At 51.0% G+C, this 17,700-nt stretch overlaps 1 protein-coding gene across 2 annotated transcripts; it reads left to right on the top strand.

Moving 5' to 3' along the window:
* Positions 1 to 309: 309 nt before the first annotated feature.
* On the top strand, positions 310 to 14,054 carry SELPLG (selectin P ligand). 2 transcript variants are annotated; one of them, XM_007180073.2, is made up of 2 exons: positions 310 to 552; positions 11,449 to 14,054. In XM_007180073.2, the coding sequence occupies exon 2, from the start codon at positions 11,454 to 11,456 to the stop codon at positions 12,744 to 12,746; it is 1,293 nt and encodes a 430-aa protein (XP_007180135.2). In that variant the 5' UTR covers positions 310 to 552; positions 11,449 to 11,453; the 3' UTR covers positions 12,747 to 14,054. The 2 variants fall into 2 exon arrangements, with proteins under 2 accessions (XP_007180135.2, XP_057382759.1); XM_057526776.1 differs by lacking the exon at positions 310 to 552 and adding an exon at positions 7,833 to 7,935.
* Positions 14,055 to 17,700: the final 3,646 nt, after the last annotated feature.

Below are 17,700 nucleotides of genomic sequence, written 5' to 3'. Positions count from 1 at the left end.
CTCCCTGGCTCACCCTGGGGTGACATGACCACACTGTGTCCTAACGGTCTGTTTACTTGTTTACTTGCTGTCTTCCCCACCGTCCTCCTTTGCATCTGGTCACTCCCTCCCTTCCAGGACGGGTGCCCTCTCACCTCCACACTCCATCCCCGTGGAGTAGTGCTGTGGCATTTCTCAGCTTGGGCCGCCCCCCTCCCCCACCAACTACCCCTCCCCTGCAAGCTTCCATGTGGTTCTAGGTGTTTTCGTGGTTACAGGAACCTAAGAGTAACCTCGGGCTCAGCAGGGCCCTGTCTCCTACTACCCACCCAAGCTTGATCAACGTCCCCAAAGCTGCAACAAACAAGGAGGTGTGGGCCGTCACGTGGCCTTGAGTAACCACACTTTTGCTTCCTTCTTTTACACACGGCCGTTGGGGGTTGGAGCGGTCTGAGACCACGGCAGAGGTGCCGCAGCCGTGCTTGGCAGCACAGGCTGGGTCCTTGTCGCTCAAGCAGAGAAGCCGCTTCTCCTGGGCCCACGACGCAGCCATCTCATGCTCTGCTGAGCACGGTAAGTGCCAGCTTGCAAAAACCACAGGGAGTGGCTGGGTGGCAGGGTCTCCAGGGACCAGCGGGCCTGCCTGACAGCCAAGGGCAGGCTGGGGGGCAGCCCTGGGCAGAGCCTGAGCTGCAGCCCCTGGAAAGGACACCCCAAATCCCTGGCCACTCGGGATTGAGGTCTGCCTGGAGTTTGTAGCCTTATTCTGCTGTCTCTTCCGGATCCTGCTCCCTTCCATCCTGCCTTTCCTGTCAGGTTTGCCAGCAGCTTCCAGCTTGGGGGCTACTCTGAATTCAAAAAACTGGAGAAATCAGGAGCATTTCCCTAAAAATCATCCTACTCCTTCTTTCATGGTTGGGAAACCAAGGCCCAGAGAGGTGAAAGGATTTGCTCAGGCTATGGATCCATAAAAATAGTGTTTCCAAACTGTGTTTTTCACATTCTTATAGGATTGAGAAAGTGATGCTTGTCCACAGCAAATTATTAAAATATTAGTATTAAGATACTACTGCTAGCAAAGGAGAAAATAATAATTATTAGAATACTCTTATTACTTTTGTATCTGGGGTGCTTTAGGAGCATAAAAGAGAATGGTGGGGGGCTGGTGGCTAAAGCAGTATCCCCTTACACACACACACACACACACACACACACACACACGCCCATAGACAAGGATCAGGGCAGGCAGGCTCTGGTCTGGACCCTAGCCCCGGGCAGGCCACACCCTACGTGGTAGATGCCGCCCTCGCTGGGCTTGGCCGGCAGACAGGGGGGATTGAAACTCAATGGAATGGGCTGGGATGCCAGGCTGAGCACTTCCTGGGAACCTAGGCCTTCAGAGGGGCCAGGGAATCATCTGAGAACCCTGCCCCCTTTTTACAAATGAGAAAACCAAGGCTCAGAGGGGAGAAGCAGCAGCCCACGGCAGCATTGCTGGGAGGTGGCCGAGCTTGGACTTGTGGTGGCCCCCTCTGGCCACAGGACCCTCATGGAGCCCACAAAGACCCAAGGCCTCTGTCTCTCAGTCTCCTTTGCTGAGCTGGAGCAGGAAGACAGTGGGGGTGGCCTCTGGCTAGAAGGAAGTAGGATTGTTACCTGTTGTACTTCTTGTTGCAGGACAGGCCACTAAATCGAGAGACAAGGTGTTGGGGCAAGGAATAGCAACTTTATTTGGAAAGCCAGCAGACCGAGAAGATGGCCCACTAGTGTCCCAAAGAACCTTCTTACCTGAGTTAGAATTCAGGCTTCTTGTGTACTAAAAGGGGAGGGGGTGTGGCTGGTTGTTGCAAACTTCTTGGTGCTGGAATCCTTTTTTCTTGCAGCTGTCCACATAGTTCTGGTCACAATGTTCCTGTAAACCTCCAACAAGACAATTGTTATTTTCTGTTCTGCAACTTTTTAATCTCTATGTGAATGGAAAAGTGTTATACCTTTAAAGGTCAAGCCCTGGACGCAGAGCCTTGAGAAAGGATATTATGTATATTTCAAGCTGTAGGTGACATTCCTTTACAAAGGTGCAGAGCCAGTAGGACTAAGCAGAGGCAACAGAGCACAAAGGTTAGAGCTAAAGGAATAGATCCAACATGGAGTCAGGCTTGTTCTTCTCTGTTACAATTCCCTACTGTCCATGTCCATTCCACAATCTTGCGGGATAAGGGATGATGACCACTCTGGCTACTTCCTGCTGAACGGGGGCAAGGAGGGGGTGATGGTGGAATGGAATTTATCATCTTGGAACTGGAAGTATTCCCGAGTCCTAGGCTGGGTATAAGCAGTTTGCATCATGAGGACACTGCTCCCCCTTTTCATGGCCCTGTCATAACACTTAGACAAGCACTTGAACATATATATAAACTCCAGCACTTGGGATGAGGGCACCTAGGCTGCTCTGCCCTGAGCTGTCTTTGCATATTTCCCCTGTTGGCCACACAGATAACTTTATTAAAGCATTTCCTTTCCAACAAGTACAAGTGAAATGGGAGAGTAAAGTCATCGTTACTTATCTGATAGGAGGCTGGTAGGCTCTTAACAACAACTTAAGATCTTCTGATGGCTTGCAAGTCCAAGTCTGCAGACCTATTGGCTACAGATTCTCCTGCCTGGGCAGACACCTGTAATGGCCTACCATCACATATTTCAAAAGGGCTTAATTTAAGCTTGCTTCTGGGAGCCACTGTAATCTGTCGCCGGGCAACTAGCAAAGCCTTATCCCAAGGTAAATGAGTAGTTTCCAATCAATATGATACCTGTTGGGTTATACTTGTAGACAAAAGCAAACCCATTGTCACTTTGGTGTTAGGCAATCCAAATCGAGGAATAATTTGCCTTTCCTGGGGCACCATCAGCCCAAACTTCTCATCTTACCTTTCTGTAGACCTCAGGGGGATCAAGTTCTGTCTGCTTTTCTGAGTTTTCTAGGAGAGCCCTCTGTAGGTGTTAAAGCATGTTCTGATGGGACTCTGATATCAAGGTGTCCTGGTGAAAAAGTCACTTGAGCATTTAGTTTACAGAGACAATCTTGGCCCAGGAGGGGGATAGGGCGTTCAGGCATGTACAAGAAACTACATTTTAATATCAGATTTCCTAATTGACACTCCAATGGTTTGAAAATGATCGCTCTGTACTTCCCCTGATACCCCAGTGACTGGGGTAGACTGGGATGTTCTCAACTTAGTGTTTAGCATGGAATACGTTGCCCCTGTGTCTACCAGAAAGTCAATCAGTTTGCTTCCCACTGTCAATTTTACCCGGGGCTCCTGTGGGGATATTTGAATTGAGTGTCATAAATCCAGAGGAGCCCCTGGGCCTCTTCATTCATCATCTAAACATTCTTCCCTCTCTACCATCTGAGAGGCCTCACTCCTTTCCTCTTTTAGCCCTCCTTTTAAAAAAAAAATTTTTTTTTAATTGAAGTATAGTTGATTTACAATGTTGTGTTAGTTTCAGGTATACAACACAGTGATTCAGTTATACATATATTTATATCTATTCTTTTTCAGATTCTTTTCCCTTATATTGTTATATATGTTATTACAAAATAGTGAGTATAGTTCCCTGTGCTATACAATAGGTTCTTGTTGTTTATCTATTTTATATATAGTAGTGTGTATATGTTAATCCCAAACTCTTAATTTATCCCTTCCCCACCCCTTTCCCCTTTGGTAACCATAAATTTGTTTTCTATGTCTGTGGGTCTATTTCTGTTTTGTAAGTTATTTTGTATCTTTTTTTTGAGATTCCACAAATAAATGATATATGATATTTGTCTTTCTCCGGCTTACTTCACTTAGTATGATAATCTATAGTTCCATCCATGTTGCTGCAAATGGCATTATTTGGTTCTTTTTTATGGTTGAGTAGTATTCCATTGTATATATATACCACATCTTCTTTATCCATTCATCTGTTGTTGGACATTTACGTTGCTTCCATGTCTTTAGCCCTCTTGTTCTTTAATTTCAGGCATTCTCTTTCTCAATGTCCTTTCTCTTTACAATAAGTGCATTGTTCTTTACCTAGTGGTGGCTTATCTTTCTCAGAGCCTCCTGTCTTCCAGGAATCCAATGCAACAGTTAGAAAAGTACATTTCACCTTGTGCCTTCTTTTTCTGTTTGTGTTCTCTGCTGTTGAATACCTTAAAAGCAATGTCTACCAACTGAGAAAGATTCATTCCAAATGCACCATCTAATTTTTGTAACTTTCTCCTGATATCTGGGGCACTTTGCCTGATAAAGTTCATGTTTACCTTTCTAGTATTTTTAGGGCCCTTGGGATTGGCATCAGTATAATGTCTGTAGGTCTGATAAATCCTTTCCAAAAATTCCGAGTGGTCTTCATTTGATTTGTGCTGAATTTCTTGAATATTTTCAAACTCTTTTGTTTTGGGACCCCTTTTCGAAGTCCTGCCAAGATGCACTTAGGGCAGTGTTCTAATAAGGGCATTGCTGCCTCACTGAGGATCCCAATTTGGTTCAACTGTGGGTGCTGCTAGGTGGGCTTTGGGTGTACCATTTGGGTCCATTAGGTGGAGCTGGTACGCTTCTTCCCTGGCCTTATCAGTGACCATTCTCCTTTCATCTCCTGTAAGGATCATGTTGAGAAGAATGTGTATGTCTGTCCAGGAAGGGTGATGGGTGGCAAAAATGGAAGCAAACAATTCTGTCATTCGGAAAGGATCCTCCCTATAAGGAGGATTGTCCAATTAAACAAGTCCAGGGTTGACAAGGGACTGTGCGTCCATAGAAACCCAGCCAGCTGGCCATTTTCATTTATGCACCCTACTGGATAATTGCCCTGCTCTGGGAGTGGCTCCCAGTCCAAATTGGGTGCCCTGTTGGGTCTTAGATGGTGATACCAGACGAGGTCCCTGTGCCCAGGAAAATAATTGATCCCTATAAGGAGAGGAAGCCAGTCTGGCCACTACCTGAGCCCCGGTGTTGGGAATTGGGGCTGGAGCAAGAAGAATGGGAGGCAGTGGAAGAGGTAGATGTACTGGCATAGTGGCTGGAGTGGCTGGGACCCAGCTCAGCCAGGGGAGTGTTTAAGGTTTGGAGCAATGTATCCTCATTCTTGTTCCCTTCCTTGTCTTCCTGTGTGACAGCTCTTGCCTTGGGTTTCTTTTCAAGCCTTTATACCGTAAGGCGACAACTGTCTGACTTTTTCTCATCCTGATGTAATAGCACAAATGCTTGCATGTAGGGGATTTTATCATTCTTCCCTGCTTCTTCACAGAATAGCTCTAATTTCAGGATTGTATTGTAATTTAGAGAGCCATTCAAAGGCCACCATTCCTTAGATCCTAACAGGTACTGTGGCCACACACTGTTAAAATAAAATATCATCTTCCTCTTACTCATGGGTTCATAGCTGTAATCAGACCACTTATCCAACATGCACCCCAGAGGACTTTCTTTAGGGATAGTTGAAACATTCCCCATCTTTTAAAGACAGAAATACAAGATGGAGTCAGGCTTGTTCTTCTCTGTTACAGATGGCTGGTGTGTATCTGTGCGTGTGTCTGTGTGCTGGTCCATCTGTCTACAGACAGACAGATATCCTCTGAAAATTGTCAGTTGTTAAACTAAAACCAGGTGTAAGTCTCAATGAAGTCATTTGTGAAAGGACCTCGCTTCCTCTGTACCAGGCCAGCAAATTTGGGTACGACAGTTGAGAGTTGGGTTTTTTGGAGGGTGGGAGGGAAGGCAAAAAAAAATCTTAGCTATCACTATGGTTTGTGTCCCTGTAAAGGGTCACAGAACATTCAACAGATATATCTGCAGTATTAAAATTTCATGGGCGCGGGTGGTAATTAGGAAAAGTAATGTCGGAAAGGCTCCTTGATAGGGCTGGGGTACTTGATTAGAAAAGGCTGGGCAGTGCAGGATGACAAACGTGAGGCCAAAATCCTGCAGATGGCATGTCCTGTGCAGCTGTATGCCTGTTGCCCTGCCTCACTCCTGTGTCCACTCCTGCAACACGCCTTTAAGGAGCCCCCAGGATGCCAGGCCTGTGGGGACCAGGGATCCTGTGGAGACTTGTGGTCTGGTGGGGGCAGCAGGGCAGCCACAGTGCCTGTGCTCCAGTGGACCAATGTCACAGCGTCCGCCAAGCACCTGCCCGTCTGCTAAGCCCTGGGCGTGTAGCGCGAGCCAGAAGATGTCTGTGGTTCCTGTCCTCTTAGTGTTTATGAGCTGATGGGAATGAATGTTCTGAAAGTAAACAAACATTTTTTTTAAAAAGGTTTAAACAACCGGACTAATGATGCCTGGGCAATCTGGGAAGGCTTCTTGGAGGAGGGAGCATTTGCTTCGGCTCCGGAGAATGGCCAGGTCATGTTCACAAGTGGTACAGAGCTGTGACTGTGAGGTGGGCTCTGGAGCAAGACCAACCAGGTTTAAGTTCCTGCTCCTTCTCTTACTGGCCATGTGACTTTAAGCACCAAGTGGGTCTCAGTTTCCCCATGTTTCATGTGGGGTTAATACGAGGAGGTTGTGGGGCCCGAGCGAGTTAATAGTTCATGCATAGCTCTTAGAACAGTGTCCAGCACATTGTCTACACTTGGTACACAAACCAGAGGAGACCAAGGCTGTGTATGGCACCCAGGACTTGCTGTGGAGACAGGTTTCTGGGGCTCCTGGCCCCAGCTCTCTCTGACTGACAAGGTCAGAAGTGTGTCAAAGCTGTCCCAGGGCTGTAGATTTTTCAGGGATGTGGCCTTACATGCAGAATGACAATGACAACAGCTGGCCTTTATTGAGCACTTACTATGTGCTAAACGCTCAACCTGGATCAGCTCACTTCAACACATAACAACCCCACAAAGTGTAGGCGCTACTGGTATCTTGTGTTCCAAGTGAAGAACCTGTGGCTCAGAGAGGTGCGTTCAGTTGCCCAAGATCACACAGCTTGTAAGCGACAGAACTGGGACTGGATCTGGTTTGTTACTGGATTTGATCCTGAGCTGGGCCAGATCCTCTCTGTTACCAAACCCAAACTGGGGTCTGCTCGCTTGTGTGCAGTAAAGCCAATCTGCTGACACCATGTTGTGGTGAAGGAAAGTGCGGCGTTTATTGCAGGGCGCCAGACAAGGAGTCCAGGACAGCTAGTGCTCAAAAAGCCCAAACTCCCCGATGAGTTTTAGCAAAGCAGTTTTAAACGCCAGGTGAGGGAGGGGAGTTCCAGGGGCTGTGATCAGCTCGTGCACAATTCTCTGATTGGTCGATGGTGAGGTAACAGGGTGGCATCACAGGGGTTAACATTATCAATCCTCACACGCCAGGTCTGGGGTCATCAAGTAGTTAATTTCTTCCATCTGGTGGGGGTTTTAGCATCTGTAAAACAACTCAGGAAATGTGCATCAGATACTATTATCTAGGTACTTCAGGGAGGAGCTAAAGCAGAGGATATGGGGGAGGGGTCTGTCCTGGGAAGGCCCCACAGGGTCCTGCTGGGTTACATGTCCAGTGCAGCAGGACTCAGACCTGTGCTGCGATCTCGGGGGACACCTGGGCCTCCGCTGGATCCCCTCTCTCGAGGCTGCTCAACCCACACCCTGAGATGCTCAGTCTTGGATCCTGAGATTTCAAGTTCTTGAACGCCGGGACTCCTGGGATTCAGGATTCCAAATGGGAGGTCCCAAGCTTCTTGAGTCCTACAAGCATCTTTCCTGAGTGGTCCAGGGCAGCCATGTGGCGCAGTCTCCAGAGCTGGGGTGTGGCCCCTGGCAGCTCGCTCCTCCACACAGCCTGGGTGGGGCTTGGGGAAGAAGCACCCTAGTTTCGGGTGAAGACAGGAAACGGGCAGTGTCTGACCTCCTCCGTTAAGCAAGCAACAAGAAAAATAGGATGTGGCATCTCCTTGCCCCTCTCTCTGAGCCCTGCCCACCCCACTCCTGTGGTAAGTGACTGTTTTCCTGCCATCAGAGGAGAGAAGAGGTGAAAGGTGGGGCCTGAAGGAAGTGACTTCACTGCCCTGAGCCTTGCTTCCCTAATCTGTGTAACAGGAACCATAGCAGCCAGTGCTGGAGGTGAAGATGAATGAGGCCCCCAGATGATGAGATAATGAAATGATCCATCCGCACTGGGGGTTTTATAATGCATCATAAATGTGTTTTAGCGAAGATTAAAGTTATCATCCTACCTGCCGTACACAGCACTTATGCTCTGCTCCTCTCCTTGTTAACTGCGTGGCTCTTTGGAACCACAGAGCCTCTGGGAGCCATGTGGGTTTCAGTCACATGGGCTGAAGCCTGCCCAGCCACGGCCTGGCTAGAGGCTGCTGTGTCCCTGGTCCCTTCCCCTTGAAGCCCACAGTATGGCAGGTACTAGGCACCTGGATTGCCTGAGACTGACTGGGACGAGGGATTTTCAGTGCTAACACTGCGGATGTCTGGGATGAGCTGGTCGCCTTAGACAGGCCCAGGCAGGGAGATGCTGGTTTTCCTAGTGCTCACGGTTGCATCCCAAACAGGCGGGGAGGTCTCTGCTCTCACACAGGTCTTTGCAGCTTCCCTAACTGCTTCCCTAATGTAGGGAGGTAGGGAGGTTGCCATCTCTGTACTCTCCCTGAGTTGGAGGGCCCCCTCTCCTCTGCTCCTCTGTCCACAGCGCCCCCTGCTGGATGCCAGCATCAGGGAATCTTCCCTGCAGCATCTCATTCCATTCTCATCTTTGAGACAGTATCGCCCATTTTACAGATGAGGAAACTGAGGCTCAGACTCCATGAAGCGATCTGCTCAGGTTACACAGCGGCTAAGTGGTCTCTCCTCCACCCCAGGCTGCCTCTGTGCGCAGGGGACTGTGGGGATGGGTGCAGGGGGAGAGCCCACATTGGGGAACACAACCTGGTCCCTTCCATATACCCTCCCAGCCTCCCTGACTCGCCCAGTTGCCTCCCCGACCCAGGAACTGGTGGGTTGGGTCTTCTGTTTTTGTTTCTCCCTCTCTGCTTCCAGGAAGTGACTGAGGGCTCTGCCTTCCAGGAACTGAGAACTGCCCAAGTGGGGGTGGTGGGTGAGAGTCTTCATAGTTATGAAATATGTCCTAGAGCTGCTGGCTTATTCCTAAAGTCCCCCACCCGCAGGAAGGTGGGGCCAAGGTTAAGCCATATTCTCTTCCCCCAAGAAGGAACTCGACCCCCTGTGCAAAACAGTCTGCCTCCCAAAGGCAAGTTCAGAGGCAAAGAGTGTGTGTGCGTGTGTGTGTGTGTGTGTGTGTGTGCGTGTGTTTATAATACACTTATTAAGCACCTACTGTGAGCCTGGAACTTTTGAATCCCTCATCTCATTGCATTCTCCCAACAGCCCTGTGAGATGGGTAGTGTTTGTTGTTCCCATTTTACAGATAAAACTGAGGCTCAGAAAGGCAAAGATCTGGGTCAAGGTCATTCCTCTTGTAATGGACAGAGCTGGGACTTGAACATCATTTTGTTAGACCCCACAATCTGTGCCCTCAATCTTGTGCCCTTCATAGCACCCAGTACAGAGGGGGCTGACCTTTCTGGGTGATATGGCCTTCAAGGTCCTCCTTATTCTTACTTTGCCCCCCATTCCCCAGCTGGATCCCCAATAGCAGCCACAAACCCATCAAGCTAAGCTGTTTTCCAAGCCTTTGCTCCTTCTGCCCCTCCAACTAGATCAGGTCTCTCCACAAAGCCTTCCTGAGTCCTCGCTGGCTTCGAATCTGATCTCTGCCACTCGGCAGCTGTGTGGCTTTGGGCAAGTTGCTCTACCTCTCTGAGCCTCATCCCTCCTCAGTAAAGTGAGGACAACTGTGAGAGCCAGATGTGTCTGGTGCAAATGTCATCAAGTTTGGTTTAAGAAATTATTTTAAGATAAAATCAGACTGGCATTTTAGAAACCATCATAATTCTAACTAACATGTGAGAGGTTGGATTGAGCCTAGAAGCTGAGGGATCCATGAGTGAGTTACAGTCACTCAAAGAATGATGAACAATTGCTCTCTGCCCTGAATTACATGAAGTGCAAGGAAAGGTATTGAATAAATGGAAAAGAATTTGAAAAAGAATAGATATATGTATCAATATATGTATACCTGAATCACCTTGCTGTACACCTGAAATTAACACAACATTTAAATCAACTATACTCCAATTAAAAAAACAAACAAGGAAAGGTACTGGAAATTATCCAGGCTCTGCCCCAGACACTGTGCCTGGGACTGCATATTGCTGAAGGGTGCTATGTCAGGGAATCGAGTGATATATGAATCCTGCCCCAGAACACAGCTATTGGTCACCACAGGAGTCTCAGCTGCAAGATTTTGAATCCCACAGACACCAGCCAGTGCCAGGGGGAGCGTAAGGGGAGAGAGGGAAATCCAGAAGGCATGAGCGTTCACAAGGCCAAGTAGAAAGATCAATGAGATGTCCAAAGGGAAAGGCACTGCCCTTTCTGGCTACCTGTTCAGGAGGCTGAGGGGTGATACCAGGATGGACAGTGGCCCTCCCTACTCACAGGCAAATGAGATGGATGTCAACTCGCTGAGGACAGCCTCTTCAGAAAAGATTTGAGTTTATCTCCTGGCCCCAGATAGAGCAGTTGATGGCTCTGGGCCCTTGAGTACTTATGGGATAGATTTACTGAAAGAACTGAAGTAGCTGCCCTTTGTGGGAGCTGGAGATGGGAGCAAAGTGCTAAGGGCTTTGCAGGTATCACCTCATCTTATCCTCACAACAGTCTCCGGATAGGTGCTGTCATCCCCATCATGTAAGTGAGGACCAGGCCAAAGGGAACTGGGCCAAGCCAAGACACCAAGAAAGGATGAGAAAACTGAGAATCTGAGGGACAGGACAGGGCTGTGTGGGATGGGAGCCAAGATAAGGGAAAGTGGAACAGAGTGATGTGGAGAGAGGAGTCAGGATCGGACTCTGAGAGGCCTCAAAGGGCCAAATGAACAGCTTTATCCTGCAAACCTGAAGCCACCAAACTCTTGCTCATGGACCCCATCAGTGGATGATATAGGAACATTGATCTATTTATTAATTGTATACAAGTACCACTGCACTCATAATATATTATAAATGTATACAAAAATAGAAATTAAGAAGTGACATAAAAGTTAATATAACTAGAAGATCTAATATTATCTTTCCGCACCCCAGTAGATTGTCTTGCCCACAAATAAAAAGTTTTAATAAAAAAGAATAAGGAGGCAAATACATTTCTATGCACCATGTGGAGGGAGTTGAAGGGCTACCCCCGAGATGGATTCATTGATGTTATTAAGTAATAATAGCTGCTATTTGCTGAGGGTCTTCTGTGCACCAGGCATGTGCTGGATCACAAGGATGCCCCAGGCCAGATGTGCTCCCAGCTGTGGCCGTTGAGGGTGCTTGGCAGGTCCAGGGGTACAGCTATCCTGACATCCCTCTGTCCGTATCCCCCTCCAGGTGCCATGTTTCTGAAACTCCTACTGCTCCTGGCCCTGCTGGGCCCTGGCAGCAGCCTCCAGCTGTGGGAGACCTTGGAGGATGGAGCCGAGGAGGCCCCAGGCCCCCTGCGTGTCCGTGGCCGGAGAGAAGTGGATGAGGACGACTCCGACATATATGACTATGACATACAGACGGACCCTCCAGAAATGCTTAACTATAGCACCGAGGCCCCCAAGCTTCTGCCTGTGATGGGAACATTGGAGCAGAGAGCATCTGCAGGGCCTTTAACACCTGAGCCAACCACTCTGGAGGTGGCCACAAGGGACCCTGCTGTCCTGGATGCAGGAGGGGCAGCCACTGGGAATCTGAGCATGGAACTGGTCCTACTGGTCACTCTGACCAAAGAACCAGTCACTGTAATCCCTCCCATCACGGAGGATCCATCCACAGAATCAGCTGCAGTGGAGGCCCTGTCCACAGGGCCAGCAGGCAGAATGGCACTGGCCACAGAGCCTGCAGCCACAGAGGCTCTGTCCACAGAGACCCTGCCCACGGAGCCAGCAAGCACAATGGCGCCGGCCACAGAACGCACAGCCATGGAGACCCTGTCCACAGGGGCCATGTTCACAGAATCCACTGCCACGGAGGCCCTGTCCACAGAACCCACTGCCACGGAGGCCCTGTCCACAGAATCCACTGCCACAGAGGCCCTGTTCATGGAACCCACAGTCACAGAGGTTCTGTCCACGGAACTGGCCACCACAGCAGTTCTTTCCATGGAGCCCACTACCACAGGGGCCCTGCCCACAGATCCAGCCACTGTGAAGACCCTGCCCACAAGACCTGCTACCACAAGGGGCCTAACCACAGCCCTTCCTGTGCCCTCTGATCCTCCCAAGAGCACCATTGTGGCAGTTGGCAATTCATCTGATGACTTGATCCACAAATGGAAAAATGGTCAGAGTCTTTTCCCCCGGAGCTCAGTGGCCCCAAGCCCCACAGAGGGCCTGCTTGACCCCAGCTCAGTGAAGCAGTGCCTGCTGGCCATCCTCATCCTGGCCCTGGTGGCCACCGTCTTCCTCGTGTGCACCGTGGTGCTGGCCATCCGCCTGTCCCGCAAGAACCACCTGTACCCCGTGCGCAATTACTCCCCCACTGAGATGGTCTGCATCTCGTCCCTGCTGCCCGAGGGGGGTGAGGGGCCAGCTGCCATGGCCAACGGGCGCCTGCCCAAGGCCAAGAGCCAGGGCCTGAAGGCGGGGCCCGGGGAGGACCGCGAGGGGGATGACCTCACCCTGCACAGCTTCCTCCCTTAGCTCCCGGCCCGGCTGCCTGAGCAGGACCAGCCCCCCAAGCGGCCTCCACAGCCTGCTGGGCCACCACCCATACCCAGGCTCTATGCCATGGGTCCGGGCTTCCTTGGAGCCCCCTGGGGATGGGAATGTTCAGGGTGGGAACCCTGGCCACCCTACACAGGACTGAGAGCAGCCAAGGTCCAGGCACCAAAGCAGGCCTGGCCAACGGAACCTCCAGTGGAGGCTGGAGAGGCCCCCCCACCTCCCTGCCTCCCATGTGTTCTTGGCCCCCTCTAACGCCTCCCACAGCTGCTGGAATCCCATCCCCATGTGCCCAGGAGGACTCAGGGTTCCCTGCCCACACCCCCACTGCCACTTTCTTCTGGTGGCCATGGTCACCGCACAGGAAGGGGGCACTTTTGGGGGGGAATACGGCATTCCTGAGTTCATTTCCTGTCACTCCCCATTTGGGGTATCTCTCCCAGGAGCCCAGGGTGAGGGCTGGGTATGTGAGGGCTGGGCAGGCTTGGAAAGCCCAAGGCTACAGGCTTCTTTGGGACTTTGTGGACCAATGAGCTTCCATCTGATGATAGAGTGACCCCCGTCCCGCCCTCCCTCGCCTCCCCCTGTGGCCTTGTTTTAGGGTGGGCTCTGCCTTGTTCACCGAAGTCTCCCAGGGCCCAGCTCGGGGCCCGGGAGAGCACAGACACTCAGTAAATGTTTGGTAAACAAGCGATGGCTGAACGAATGCATCAAGGTGCCAAGGTGCCTCCTTCAGGTGGGGGGTTGGTCCTCTGCTGTTCACGCCCAGCCCCAGGCCCCTCGGGAGGACCCCTGCACGGGCTGTTGCGGTTACTTCAGGGCACGTCTTGCTGTACCCTTGGGCAGCTGGGAGGCGGGGTTCAGGCTGTTGGAGGACAGAGGCTGCTGGCCTCGGGAACCACTTTCTTCAGCACCTCCCGTGACCCAGTTCAAGCCCACAGAATTTGGTTCCCCCCGCCAAATCTCAGCCAGATACCCCTCTAAACACCAATGCCATCCTCCCCAGAAGCCCACCCTGACCCCTCTGTTCCACATGGGGCCCATCTCCCGTTAACACCCAGCGGCCCCTCCTCACAGGGGGAGCCTGGCCACACCCTACAAGGCCTTCCTACAACTGACCACCTGCCATGTAGAGTTGGGGGCCAGTAAACTTTTTCTTAAAGGGCCAGACCATAAATATCTCAGGTTCGGCAGGCTGCGTGGCCCCTGTTGCAACTTCTCGACTCTGTCATCGTGGCATGAATGCAGTGATCGACTCTGTGTCATAAATGAATGGGTTTGACTGAATTCTATTGAAACTTTGTTTACAAACAGGCAGCAGGCTGGGTTAGGCTCTATAAGTTAGCTTGTCCCCGACTTAAGTGTAGAGTGACCAGATGTCCCGGTTTGTTTGAGACTGCCCTGATGTTAGCACTGAAAGTCCTATATCGTGGGATATAAGACTTTCAGCTCCAGCAATCAGGACAGCGGGTGGCCCTACTTAAGCACTGAAACCCACGTGGACCCTGAGGGTCAGATCAGGGAGCCAAAGACTTAAGAGAAGTGAAGAGCCTGGCTTACTTCCTGACAGTGCCTGAGCTGGGATTCAAACTCTTGATTTTTGCTTCCCAATGCCTTTTAGTCATTTTTGTACAGGGAGAAGGACAACACACACACACACACACACACACACACACACACACACACACACACACACTTCTACCTTCTAAAACATTCATCTCAGGGGACTTTTTCTCTTCTAGAAAAATACCTCCAGGGGCCTCTTTGGGAATGCAGGACCCCTCCACTCCAGGGCATTACCTACAGAGAGAGAGTTCAGAGAAAATGTTGAATCTGAGGGGTATTGGCTGCAGCTCGGAGAGACGGGTTGGGGGAACAGGAGAGACTGGGGAAAGGCAGGAGGAACACGAAAGGCAGCAGGGCCGTGGGGGACAGAATCAGGGAGCGGAGAATTGTCTGCTTCTACCCTCCCCCACCCCACCCCTGAACCTCTAGAACAAGTGTGATACACCGGAAGTTGTGCTCAAGGTGCTTTGGCAGGGGCGCTGGTGGAGAGGGTTATCTACCGTGGGCGGGAACAGCTGACCCTGCAGAAGTCCGGTTCCTAAGGGAACAACAGGAGTTCACTTCGCCTTTGGCAGTGATCAGAAAAGTCAGGGGGGGAGCTCCACATCACGGCGGTGGGGGCCCAGAGGCTGAAGGACTTGGGGGCACATTTGGGCAGTCCCTCTGGGGTCTTGCTTCCCCGTCCGTCTGGGCAGGGAGCAGGTCTCCGCGTTCCCCTGAGGGCTCCCTGAGCGCCTCTGCTCCAGGACGTTGGTTCTCCATCTCTACTGGAAGAGGACCACCCCTCTGCCGCCCTCTCTTCAAGGTGCAGGATTTGTCAGCAGCAGGGATGGTGGGTGCTTGAAGCAGCCACCAGGGGGCGCCCGCCACCAGCTCTTGGAGCCAATGGCAGCCTGGAGCTCCCTTGGTCCAGTCTCTGAGGATGAAGGAGGGATGGTTCAAACAGGACCCAGCTCCAAACCCAGTAGGGTGCTGGTATATATTTAACAACTGGCTCCTTGGGTGGATTGGTGCCCAAGGTATGATTTGCAGTGCTTGCCAATTTCCTTGCTGTAAATGCTCCCATGGCTGATTTTGAGAAACCAGCCATTTATATGGTAGATGATACAAAAAGGTAAATAATGCCAACAGGGTAGGTAATAGTAGGATGTAGTAAAATCATGAGGAAGTGATGAGTTTTGAGTATTGAGGACCTTGGTTTTTAATATAATGTAATTTAACTGTGAAACAACTGACTCACAAAATTCTGAAAATTTGACAGCTGGCTCTCAGAAACTGGTATAGGCTGGCTCCTGCATCTCAGTGTGTCCTTTCCCTTGTCCAGACCTCCCCTTGCCCTTGAACATCACCCCCTGAATCTCCCCATCCGTCCACTGAGCATGAAAATCTGCCACATCTCCATGGATCCCCTCAAACAGCCTAGGAAGGAGGAACTAGGATTCTCCCCCATTTTACAGAAGAGGAAACTGAGGCTCATAGAGGTGAAGTCACCTGTCCCAGGTCTTACATGAGGATCTGAGATTGGAACCCAGGCCTGAATTAGAAAGCTACGTTCTTACCACTAAGTTACGCTATCCTTGAGATCACAGCGGGGTTCTGGGGGAATCCCATGCCCCAAACTCCCACCCCTGCTGACCTGTCCTGACATCTGGAAGTCCCCTGTCAGTCACCCTTTGTGGCTCCTGGTAGCTGAGGGAAGGCATTGGGACTTGGGAGAGTGATAAAGCCGAACCCAGCTTGCAGAGAGCAAGGACACAGCAGAGCTGGAACCCAGGACAGAGAGAGATGGCTGGGACAAGGAGCTGGAATTTACTGGGCACTCAGTCCATGCCCAGCCCCACGCCAAATGCTTTATCAGCCTGATCGTATTCAGGCCTCACAACAACCTGTGATGTTGGGACAATTATTATCCCACTTTACTGCTAGGGAAGCTGAGGTTCAGCAAGCTGGACCATTGGCTCTAGCAGGTTGCACTGCTAAGAAACCAGACTCTGCTGACTTCAGCTCTGGGGCAGGGAAGGAAGGAGGGTAGACAGGATATGGGGGTCAGGAGGTGGCATGCTAAATTTACTCCAGTCCCTTATCCCTTTGGAGGGGGGGCTGCCAGCCCTGCGGGTGGTTCATCTGGCAGCTGATCTGGGCAAAGGCTCCCCAGACCCTCCCTCCATATCCCACCCCCACCTGCCACTCAGCCAAGCCTTACCCGATGCCTGGGATGGGGTAAGTGCTCCATAAGCCATAGCTATTAGGATTATAAAATGCAGAAAAAAGACTGGAAGGAAGTACCCCAAATTATTGAGAGATTAGCCATCGAGTGTGGGATTATAGGTGAATTTTATTTGCTTCTTTCGACTTTTCTGTGTTTTCCTAATACTTTTCAGTGGACGGAACAAAACCATAAGTGTTTAGGAAGTCTGGGGGTCCCAGGTCTCCCCAGCTAGTGAGTAAAGGCATCGTTCTTTAGCTATTAATGCCCACACAGGAAGGCTCTGAGCTTGTGGTCCTCACCTGGGGGCGACTTTGCCACCCCAGGGGACATCTGGCAATGTCTGGAGATACTTTTGATTGTCGCTACTTGGGGGAACATTGCTGGCATCTAGCAGGTGGTCAGGGACCCTGCTAAACATCCTGCAGTGCACAGGACAGCCCCACACAGCAAAGAAGTGTCTTGTCTGAATGTCAGTGGTGCTGAGGTGGAGAAACCTTGCTTTTCCCACTCGACAGTGAGAGCCCCACGGAGCTCCCCTTCTCAGAAGTTTTTGGAAACCCAGAGGGACCTCTGTGTGGCCGTGAACTTGGTTGTTGAGCGTCCTTTTGGTGGCTGGAAAGCTGTAGCCCTAGCTGCCCAGGCTCTTGCCACTTGGGGGGCCCGCAGAGCCAGTGCCCCATGCCTGAGGCTGGCAAAATAAGGATGCTGTTGCTGAGCCTGGCAGGGGGACAGCCTTGGAATTGCTTTTCCTAGGAAAGAAGGAGAGAGGAACAGGCCCAGGGCAGGAGACTGGAGAACCAAAGGGGCAAAGCCTAGTCTCTTTCCCGGGCACATGAACCCTGCAGGGGGGTGGGGCATGGGCAGATGAATCAAGGTCCTCTCCTGTCTCAGCACTGCTTCTGGGCTGCCCCCTCCCTTGGGGAAGCCCTTCCAGGAGACCCTGTTGTCCTGCCTTGTGTCTGGCCTCTAGGCCCCCTAGAGGGACAGGCTTCAAGGGATTTCCCCCAGAGTTTCAGTGGCCCCTCAGCAAATCACTGGATACAAATGAATCTGTAGGACAGTGGGGTACCTAATTCCACCAGTTGAAGCTTCTGGAACACGACTCCTTTCCTGCTTGGACCCCCATATCACCTATTGACAAACGTGTTGGCTGGATGA

This window comes from Balaenoptera acutorostrata, chromosome 13 (genome assembly GCF_949987535.1).
Source record: "Balaenoptera acutorostrata chromosome 13, mBalAcu1.1, whole genome shotgun sequence".
Taxonomy (NCBI): Eukaryota; Metazoa; Chordata; class Mammalia; order Artiodactyla; family Balaenopteridae; genus Balaenoptera; species Balaenoptera acutorostrata.
Note: the sequence above shows the minus strand (reverse complement) of the source record. Positions and strands in the feature narration are given on the sequence as shown.

Coding starts and splice junctions, on each gene's coding strand:
- SELPLG (XM_057526776.1), top strand. CDS start 7,884: ATGTGGCATCTCCTTGCCCCTCTCTCTGAGCCCTGCCCACCCCACTCC. Junction 7,936..11,448: donor CTGCCCACCCCACTCCTGTG/GTAAGTGACTGT, acceptor ATCCCCCTCCAG/GTGCCATGTTTCTGAAACTC.